The sequence below is a fragment of the Melanaphis sacchari genome, unplaced genomic scaffold (genome assembly GCF_002803265.2).
Source record: "Melanaphis sacchari strain LSU unplaced genomic scaffold, SCAv2.0 Contig533_pilon_pilon, whole genome shotgun sequence".
Taxonomy (NCBI): domain Eukaryota; kingdom Metazoa; phylum Arthropoda; class Insecta; order Hemiptera; family Aphididae; genus Melanaphis; species Melanaphis sacchari.
In genome coordinates this window covers 12,543-24,250 of record NW_020271365.1, presented here as the reverse complement: position 1 = coordinate 24,250, position 11,708 = coordinate 12,543, and the positions used below count along the sequence as shown (strand labels likewise).

Genomic DNA, 11,708 nt, shown 5'->3' with positions numbered 1-11,708 from the left:
CGTACCACAGCTCCGCATTCTAAAAATATTTTTAACACCAAAAGTTTCCATGCCTATATCGGCGTAAAACCATGATGAAATTAAACTATTATATCTGCAAAGCAATATCTTATCATTATTGTGTACCGATTAATTTCTCGTGTCTTTGTAACTCAACGAATTGACAGTGATCACTGATCACTGATCAGTTGTCTGTCAGATTTAGTCGGTTTAGATTACAAATTTATTTTATAAAGTTTTACTTTTACATTTAAAAATGACAAGTGAAATAAGTTTTATAATATACAGTCAACAAAAAAATGTGCTGTTAGTGAAAAATAATTATAAATATTCCAAGTATACAGAATTAAAATCAGGCGAACCTGGATGGAAATGCATACAAAAAAACATGTAAAGCAAAATTATACACAACTGGAGTAATAAATGGTAATATACTAATGTACTATTTAAACACTAGTTGTCAATTTGGCTATAGCACGATTCGGCAAATTTTGCGGAATCGTGTTGATTTTAATAGCCACTGATATACATACATGACTCCGCAAATTATATATATATATACACAATTCCGCATAATTTTAAATACAAAGTTGCCATACAAATATACAATTAATTACTCTTGTTATTATAAATTAAATTTTTTTTTTTTTTTTAGTTATCAATATAGTCAAAAAAAGTTATAAAAATTATCAGCTATTAATTATACAACTTAAAACATTTGTTATTATAAAACATATAAAAATATTATAATTGTCAATTACATGGGTTGTATAATATAGTAGATAAATTAAAGCTATCAATAAAGTCAAAAAAAGTTATAATAATATATAAAATATATGATGTACGTAAATAAAAAATTGTAGTATATAAGTTAAAAATAATAATGAGTATAATAATTTTAAAAATATATATAATATGAATTATAATGATTCGCCTTGATTGATGTCACACGAAAAAATCGAGTTGTAAATTAAATTTAAACTAAAATCATGTTTTCTGAAAGTTTTATTTTCAACAGTACAGTTTAAAGTTATTATTTATTTAAATTAATTAAAATTTATTCTTTTTTATTATGTACATAATAACATATATATATATACTTTTATAGTCGATTATAGCGCTTACGCTGTCATTAATGTAGTCCAAATTTCTTATTTCTATTATTTCGCTATTATCTAATTTTATTATAAACGACGATGACATGAACATTATCTCATCGCATAATAATATAGCTGAAACAAACTCGTATAGTACCTACGTTTAATTCGTTATGTTGCGGAAACGTTGGCCAAGAAAACTTATTTTAACAACGGAAATAACGACAGTTTTATACGTTCTATCGTGATTTTCGTTACATCGTTATTTCATTATACGAGTGCACTAGAGCGATTTTGACGCGCTGCGAAAACGCGCGAGTATCGCCCGAGTACTACGCGTCATTTTAACGCGCGTTACCGGGTGCCACCGTCGTATGCTGACCGCACGTCAAAATCACTTGAGTGTGGCTCGGCCCTAACAATCATATAAATTTTGTTTTCGGAACGGCAACGTTGCATTTAAAATTATGCGGAATCGTATATTATATACATATAATATTTGCAAAGTCGTGTATGTAAATCGTTGGCTATTAAAATCAACACACTATTCCGCAATTTTTTTTGATATTAAATGAAAAATTATTGACAGTAGGTATTCATAAAATTAAAAACAAAGCATTCTCAATGGTTATAGGTTTCTCAAATGCCATCAGAATTTAACGATCCGCGCACATTAAAAAATAAATATTTTTCTACATTTCGATCTTAATTCTAGTAGGTATGCTACTTTTATCTGATTTGTCAAATCCATAACTCAAACCTGAAATAAACCAAAACTCTTTTTTACGATTCATTTCATTCAAATGTAGAGTAAAAAGAAAGCCTAGCATTGGTTATGACGGAGTTTTAGAATTTGTTGACATGACTTCGTAAAAACCGTAAAAAAAAAAAAATCTAAATTAAAATTTTATAATCAAATAATTCAATAGTAAATAAGATATTAGCCCTTTATTGGAAAAACTTTATTTTAATAAAAATCCGAAAAACACTAGATACAATAACTTATTTTTCTTAAAAAACATTCTTTAAACGAGATACTCAATACATTCACCAGTATATTATAATATATATGCTATAATGTTATTGGGCCCAAGAATAACATTGGCGAGACCTTTCAAGCGAATTACCTTTCAATATTTTCATGAAATTTTCATCTACAACTGTAGACAACGGTTTCATTGTTTACTTAAATTTAAGAATTATCATGAAATACACTATTTATATATAGCATTTTTATATAGCATTTTTACGTCCTTCCTATTCTAAGTTAGTACCATATGTTTCAAATTTTAACATTTTAACGAAACTTTTATTACTGAATTTTTATTTGTCAATTAATTATTATTATATTCAATATTTAAATACATTGAAAGTAATTATTGTTGTGTTAATATTATAAATTAAAAATGTTAGTTTATTAATTGATATTATAATATATCTAAAATTATAAAGATTAAGTGTTTACATGTATAAACGTGCTAATTTCAATTTTCAGAAATTGAAATCGTTATTCTTCGTTTAAGTCTTTAGTTTTATACAAATTTGAACTTAAAATATCTATAAAAAAAAAAGTTATATTGATTTTATTATTTTTCAGTAACATTATATTTAATATTTATGAAAAACTTTGTGTTTAATTTTTAATTCTTAAATATAGAAAATTAAATATTTAATCAAATAATAATTATTTACAATTGTTACTAATTTTAACGAATGTTGTTGAAAATTTAACTTAAAATGCTTATAAATAAAAATCCTGCATATACATCTTAAATTGTTTTAAGTAGCTACAGTAAACTTTTATGAGAAACTTTATATCATTGGACATGATCTTCATAACTTAAATATTATGCATAAACTGAGGTATAAATATTCTATATTACATATGATGGAGTAGATTTAATATCAAAAATAAAAACAAAAATATTTCCACTGATGGTGAAAAGATTCTTGATAGAATATTTTTGTTTTACTAATAAGAAAATTCTATTAGATGTAACCATTTAATTTTAATATGTTTCATAAATGTTACCAACATTTAGAAAAAAATCATCTTGAAATTAATTATAAATTTGTTAGTAACAAATTTCTAAATAACATGCTCACCAACAATATGCATTAATAATTTTAAATAAAAAAGTACTGTGCAAAAAAATGCTTATGTTATTATTAAGTAATTATTCTGCTCGTTTAGATCTATATTATATTGTTGTATAAATGATTAATGAATAATTTTTAATTTAATTTAATATCATGACGTTACCAAATTATATATTATGTATTATTATTATCCATATTATTTTCTTATATTATACAGTCAACTCGCGATATAACGAAATTCGATATAACGAAAATCTCGATATAACGAATAAAACTACCGGTCCCTTGAAAATATCGCGGTATAACGAACAAATGTAATGTGTTTTGGGGTGTCGCGTCAAAATGTCGTGGTAAAAATGTCGCAGCTAGTAATTATCGCCAATGTAGTCGCCGATGTGGCTCGTAGTTCGGGTTTTCGTTCAGTCGTAGGTAAGATTAGATTAGATTAAAGTAGGTACCATATAATACCTACGAAAATAAAGTTCAGTATATACATATTAGTGTGTAGTTAGTGTTAGTGTGTAATCTACAACCATAGCAGAAAATCTATAATATAATCTATACATTATGTCATTTGAGTATATAATAAACCAAAAAAATGGAAAATTACTCAAGTTTAATTATTTGTATACAAAAAAAAAAAAGAAAGAGAAAACGAAAATAAAATTATTTGGAAGTGCATAGAGTATAATACAAAGAAATGTCGCGGTCGATTTTGTCATCTGGACAAAATGTAGTTCATACTACTGAACATAACCATGTTGCCGATATTGCAAAAGTTGAAGCTAAAAAAAACAATGGCAAGGCTTAAAAATATTGCAAAAACTACTCAACTTAGTACTCATTCTGTATTAGGAACACTGACATCACAGGTATATAGTTATATTAATAAATAAATCATACCTATTATTAAAACACATAGTTTGGGTTTTCACTACATATTTTGATTTCATAAATACATATAAATCCAAACCCTAATTATAATATTAATATTATATTTCTCATATTCTCGACATCGCGATATTTTTGTGTTTACGACATTTTAACCGCGACATTATGACTACGTATCTCGCGATGGAACGAATTTTTATAAATTTAAAGCTTTCTGTTCCGAATTTTTAATGCTAATTAAGATAAGATACATGTCTCTAGTGTATAAAAATACTCTATGAAAAATATATAAAAATAAGTATGTCGCTATTACCACATAATAGATTACGAGGTTTTTCTGATGATTATCATGCGATAGTACACTCAAGTACAGTATCGCAATTAAGATAAGACTTAATGTCGATTAGTGGCTCTACGCAATATCTGATTTTTTTGAAAAATAAATGCACACATGTATAGCGATTTATTATATGTACATATTAAAAGAAATATTATTATTACATACATTTATATTGAAATTAAACAATAAATACATACTTATATGACTCATATATTTTATACATATGTATACGAATAATAAAATTTTGAATTTTTGTTTTAAATCTCGTTATAACGAATTCAATTGGTATATTCTCTTGCTATAACGAATTTCGATGTAACGAACTTTCGTTATGACGAATTTTTTTCTCGGCCCCTTGAAATTCGTTATACCGCGAGTTGACTGTATTATACATGTTCATCTTTATATTATAATACACGCTGTTACGCTATTACTAATAATAAAAAAAGCTTCAAATTCAAAGTTTATTAGCCTACAATGATTTACGTTTTATACATTTTTTTTTTTTAATTTAATTTGAACTAACTGATATTATAATACACGCTGTTACGCTATTAATAATAATCTACACAGTTCTTTGTCAATGGTGTTTGCTCTCCGCGCGAATAAATAAAGTTAGCGTAAATCCAAATGGAAACATGTACCTATCGATGTGCGATATGTGAATATTAAAATTTAACAATATCTATCTATTCTACCTTGAAAATATTAACTGTTCAGAATCTTTCATACCATCATAGTGTAGTTATAATATACGCATCTATTATATACCCATGTATTGTATTGTGTAATTAAAATTAATATTTTTTATATAGTAACGATGCTAAATCTCGCATTTATACATATAAAGGTAGTCGGTAACATAAGTTCTATACATTTATATGACTTATAGGCAAGGCCGCCCGTAGAAACTTTTCTCAGGGGAGGGGGCAGCGAAAAATAATACACTTACCATAAATTCTGTTTTTTATATCACATCGTAAAAAAAAATTATTTATTTATTTTAATATTGCAAGTGTCACCTTATCAGTTATCAGTCCTCCTTATCGTCCTCCAAGACGCTATATAAAATGTAAATAAATGCAATAAAAATTAGGTAATATCTTAATTAGCGGGGAGCCTTGCTTATAGGTAATTACTAATTAAATATAATATATCTGTAATACAATTGAGTCCCGTAATCCATACAATATTTTTAATTTTTTTTTTCGTTCTTCTAGCTGAGGTACCAAAAAGACTGTATAAAATAGTAATTTATTTTTTATCTTTGTAGACTTAGATTGTTAATAACTACGTTTCTACCGTCCATTTTACCAATTTTTTTTTAAATAAAAATTTTTATTTTATAATTACACAAAGCAGTTTTTAGTTAAAAAATGCAACAAAAAACTGCATACCTAAGTACTTATTAAAAAAAATAATAAGTAAAAATTTTAAATTAATACTAAATATCTAAGCTAATATATTATAATTTATAATAAACCAAATTAATTCAAATTTTGTATATTATGCATAGAATATACAGTTAGCAATGTCATATAAATATAATTATTATCAAAACCATATTTATTAACTAATAGTAGAACTTGCATCATTTATATTAATACTATTTAAACTGACTCTTGGTGAGAGAATAGTTAACCGACTTGTCAACTTTCCTCCTTAAATGCTCAGTAAATATTAATTTACCTCTTACATAGACACATAATTCAGAGCTTGAAAAATTTTTGAATTCATCGTTAATTTTGTTGGTACCTTTAATTATTCTTACCGTTTAAATTTAAATATTGATCTATAACCACAATAAACAACAATGCATTGAAAAAAAAATCATTAAATAAAATTAAAGTCACTGTGATTAATGACATAAAAATCATATATGAAATATGGTTATTTTCACACCGTTATGAAGGAAGAATGGTAACATGGTTAATTATAGTAGAAAACGAGATGCGTATAATAATTAATAATTAAATGTATTTTTTTATGAACAATACACGATAATTATAATTATTAATAATTTTAACAGTAGATGATAATTTGAGCTATCATTTGTTGGAGTTTCCGGCTCGACGACCGGCCGTTGGAAAATTACGCCATCCGATGTTGTCAGATCGATCGATGCACCAGAAAATCCCCGGAACTCTGCCTTGCCATTACAGCGCGCCGTTGTTCTCTGGCGGTTCCCCATCAGCCATTTCCTCCTCGTGGCCTGTAACTTCGCCGCCGTTGTTGCGCCGCTGTTGCAACTCCACCTCATCCACTACCAAACGTAAACTCACAGCCCTAGGCGGCGAGGCGGAGACCTCTTGTTGGGCTTCGGATCGATTTCCACGGCTAAGATACAGCTTAGCTAAACGATCCGCTGCTGTCGGATAACGTTGCGGTTGATCCACTTCCAACCGTAAACTTACAGCCCCAGGCGGCGAGGCGGAGACCTCTTGTTGGGCTTCGGATCGATTTCCACGGCTAAGATACAGCTTGGCTAAACGATCCGCTGCTGTCGGGTAACGCCGCGGTTGATTGTGCATCGCCATCGTTGAAGATGACGGACTCGCTGAACGGTTGGACGTTGAGGGCACCGATGGTGAGTTGAGATCCGCTGCTGTCGCGAAACGCCGTGGTTGATTCGGCATCATCATCTGTGATGCAGACGGACCCGCTGAACTATTGGACGGTGTGAGTACCGGTGTCGCGAAACGCCGCGGTTGATTCGGCATCATCATCTGTGATGCTGACGGACCCGCTGAACGGTTGGATGGTGTGGGCATCGGCGGTGAGTTGCGATTCACTGGTATAGTGAAACGCCGCGGTTGATTCCGCATCGCCATCACTGAGGACGACGGACCCGCTGAACGGTCGGATGGTGTGGGCATCGGCGGTGAGTTGCGATTCACTGGTGTCGTGAAACAATCTGGTTGATTCCGGAACGCCATCACTGAGGACGACGGACCCGCTGAACGGTCGGATGGTGTGGGCATCGGCGGTGAGTTGCGATTCACTGGTGTCGTGAAACGCTGCGGTTGATTCGGCATCATCATATGTGAGGATGACGGACCCGCTGAACTGTTGGGCGGTGAGTAGTGATCCTGATGTTGACTCCTGTTAGTTTGCTGTTGCGCTTGGGACTGATCAGGCTTTTCCGGAATTGACTCATCTGGTGAGGATGATTCGCTTTCGGGAATTTCAACCAATGATCGGTTCAACGCCTCCTGAACTATATTGTGTCTTAGCAGTTCGTCGTCTGAGGCTGCTTGGGCCCACACAGACGAAGGAATCACCCCCCCAACTGGACTTCGGGTGCCACGATTCCGCATCCGTAATCTACTTAACAGCTGCCAAGTCACAGTTCGGTTTTCCCGTGTGGAAAATGGTCTAGCTAGCCGTCTAGCCATAAATACATTAGCTCTCGCTCTGTCCAGTAGTTCCTGGATTATGTCAGCCACTGTCGAGATTGCTGGTCGGAAGTTCGAACGGGTGAGGTCGAATCTATCTTCCGGGGATGTTTCTTCTTGGCTTTGATCAGACATCTGTAATAATAATTTATATCATTTTATTATTTTATTTCGGTAATTACATCTCATAAAGTCTTTGAATAAAATAATAAAATGAGTAGTGGTGTAGCAATTCGAACAGTAATGATCGAGATCACCGGACAATTACTATCGAACTACGCGTGAAACTCGTTGTGCAAAATTGTGTGTTAGTGTATAAGTGTGTATGCGAGTGTGAGTATGTAGATACTTAAAATTGTGAGAAAATATTAACAATGGTTTGATAGTTACTACTTCATTACTGTACAATTGAACATTGAACTACATAAGACACTAAATATAAATCACAGCAATCTAAATGATTTTGAGGTATAAAATTGTATAACATAAATTTATTATATGGCCCTTTCGATTCAACAATTTAAAATTAATAAGATAACAGTGTGAAGAAAAGATCTTTATGATCATATTAATAAATATAATTTAATAATAAATTAACAATATTTATAAATAATATAGTTATTAAATTTAGTAAAAATACAAACTGAAGTCTTTTTAGCTCCGTATAGTAAGCAAATCAATTTTCATCTAAAGCCTAAGAAAATTAAAATAATAATAATGTATAAAAAAAAATACCTCATAATATTTATGAATGCTGACTGGCCAGCTAGTCCTAATCCTAGTCAATAATAGGTAGCATATAAAAAAAAATGCATGATAAAGATATGAATAATTATGTTAGTACCTATATAGAATTTACGGCTGTTATTACTCACACTAGTGAGGATATTAATTTGGTGATTAACGCCAAAAAAATAATAATAGGTACAATATAATATATAATATATAATTATTAGTGGTGATTCGTGCTCATAATTTAATTTTATTAGTGACAATTAGCGCACACGCAAACATAATATATAATATCCAGCGGTTATACTCACAATGCCAAAAATTATTTTATTATTTGAGAAAATATAAACAAAAAATATAATATATTAGCGAGTGCCGATATTGCAGCGACAACGTACGGCGTAAGAAGTGAAAACACGACAGCCGTTTGTGTTACAATACTCGAACAACTTAAAGCAGCAACGTTTGATATTGGATTCACATTTTAACTAGGCGCGGATCTATTTATTGAAATATTTATGACTAAATGAAAATTATTCTTAATTAAATCATAATTTTACTGTGCTATCTTTTGTGGTTAAATTTACGAGCCTACCCAAAGAAATATTGACGGATTCGTGCCTGATTTTAACCAAGTACTATATTTATATTTAATATTTAAATAATTTAAAAATAAAACACTCATTGACGTTATTGATTATTATAGTGTGAAATCAGTTGTTCCTATCAACTATTTTATTTTAATATTTCATATTTTATTATGTGAAAAGTGGTGCGCGATAGAATTAAAATATTGTGGTCTATATCGGATGGCAAAAATAACAATAATAATTGCCTAATAACGAATAATACAGTATTATAATAAAATATATAATATTAGGTCTTGACTTATATAATCGTTACTGTTTCTTTAAATTTAATTTTGATCATAGTTTCAAAATACTAATAAACAATACGTAATAATAAGGGTTTATTACTAATAGTATCGTATAGAACAGAAACTGGCCAGCCATTGCACTATTGTCTTCAAATTTCAATATATTCATGGCTAGTACTGTAATACCTAATTAGAACTAGGATTTTGATGACTTGAATTTTACAGTTCTATACAGTTCTAACCAAAACCTAAACTTGTTTCGCCATATAATAATTTAGTATGCGTAATTTTTATTTTTATTTTTTTGTATTTTTTTAGGTCATTTAAATTCTAGCTCTAGTAATAATAAATAAACTGAATGAATAATGAAAAACGACAATAATATTTAAAAATATAATCTTAAGGTAAAATTTCGCGCATTCAATTTCCTGTATGCGGAATATGAAAATAAAAATCGTTTTTCGGATTTCGTTTAGAAATAAATACTTATAAAAGTAATAATAAAAAAAAAGAAGATACTAACCTTTCAAATATGCGTAGTAATCCTTGATATTAAAACGACTTCGATAATGACACGATGACGGTGTCGCAAAAAATAAAGTTGGTACAATACTTTATGCGCAGTGACGTCAGTAATGATCAATACTCAGTACCGAAGGCGGATGAGAAGGAGAGAAACGCAGATGTTTGTCGTTCAGCAGCTGCTCAAAGACAGTGAGCCGGATGGGACAGGAGTCACGATCTTACCACACTAGTTTCGCTACCGGTCGCAGGCCACTATCATCCCTTCTCAACGGCCAGTCGAAAGATAACAAAGCGAGTTGATATTTTACATCGATGTGATTGGTGTAAACTGCTGAGATACAATTAGTCCAAACAACTACAGTATAAAAACAAATGTCACTATTAGATTTTAAACGATAAAATATGTTAAAATATATTTTATTGTAGCACCTATTTATGAAATATAAAATTCGCATCTATAATATATCATCTACAGTATTAATCATATTACATAATAACCATTAAAATATAATATCATAACATATTACGGTATTAAATTACTATGGATTTTTAGCCAATATAAAATGATAAATTAATTTTTTTCTATTTTCAAATTCCGATTTTCATATTTGTTGAAAATTTCTTAACAAACGGTGATTTGACAAAAACAATAGAATTACATTTACATTTTTTAAATTTAAATTAAATATTAAATTTTCACAAGTATTTAAATTTTCACAAGTATTTAAATTTAAACATTAAATTCTTAGCTTAAAATGAACTGTAGAACTATATGTAATCATATTAACTGTCTGCATGGATTCAATAGTAATTTTAATAAAATTTTTTGGGTTCTGTTATGATAAATGCGTACCGTACATAACTAGCTTTAACTATATACCTAAATGTAAATAGGTAATTTGTTTAAATTAATTAATTTCTAATAATAAAATGATGGTTATTTACGATAAAAACATTAAAAACATATTTAAGTTAATATTAAATACCTACTGTTTATTGTTAAATGTTAAATAACGTAAATATATTATTATTTTAAAGCATTAGATGACAAAAAATTTAATTAAAAATATTAGATTAAAGTAGTGTCAAATATCTAAATACTAAATAAAAATATTACGTATTCAATGGTAGAAACGTTAATAATTAAGTAACCATCATTTTAAATTTTAAATAATTTAATAATCTTTGCGGTGGATACAAATAGGTATTTTCCTATAATATTGCTTATATTCGTATTTTTCCCTGTGTGTTTATTAGGAGGGGCGTATATCGATTCTGCCAATTTTATATTGATTCCGCCGGCTAGTGAACGAAAATTTGCTATGTCGTATATGTGTAAGACATATTAATTAATATTATTAAATAATATTAATTAAATTATAGATTTTAATTTTGATTTATACATTTATACAATTATTATTATCATTTTATACAATTTAGACTATACATTTTAATATATTTTAATAAATATTAATATTTATAATTATTGTTTTTTTTTTTTTCATAAAAATTAAAAATTTTGTAATACTTTAAATAGAAATTTAATAATATTTATTGTTGATTTATGTTATCACAACAATAAAAATATTTGGAAACCGCTGCTATATATTTAAAAATACATATACAAGGGGGGAATAAACAGTGTCCAGCAGAATCGATGTGTGGATATTATAAACAGTAACTGGCGGAATCGATATGTAGATATTTTAAACAGTAGCCAACGGAATTAATTGCCGGCGGAATCCATACAA

The 11,708-nt window shown here is 29.1% G+C and overlaps 1 protein-coding gene across 1 annotated transcript; it reads right to left on the bottom strand.

The window, feature by feature from the left end:
- Positions 1-6,569: 6,569 nt before the first annotated feature.
- On the bottom strand, positions 6,570-10,300 carry LOC112599526 (serine/arginine repetitive matrix protein 1-like). Its single transcript, XM_025346452.1, has 2 exons — positions 9,956-10,300; positions 6,570-7,958 (listed from the first exon to the last, which is right to left on the bottom strand). The coding sequence occupies exon 2, from the start codon at positions 7,956-7,958 to the stop codon at positions 6,585-6,587; it is 1,374 nt and encodes a 457-aa protein (XP_025202237.1). The 5' UTR covers positions 9,956-10,300; the 3' UTR covers positions 6,570-6,584.
- Between the last annotated feature and the right edge of the window lie 1,408 nt (positions 10,301-11,708).

What these genes read in the sequence shown, in the direction of transcription:
- LOC112599526 (XM_025346452.1), bottom strand. Translation starts at nt 7,958, where the DNA reads ATGTCTGATCAAAGCCAAGAAGAAACATCCCCGGAAGATAGATTCGAC.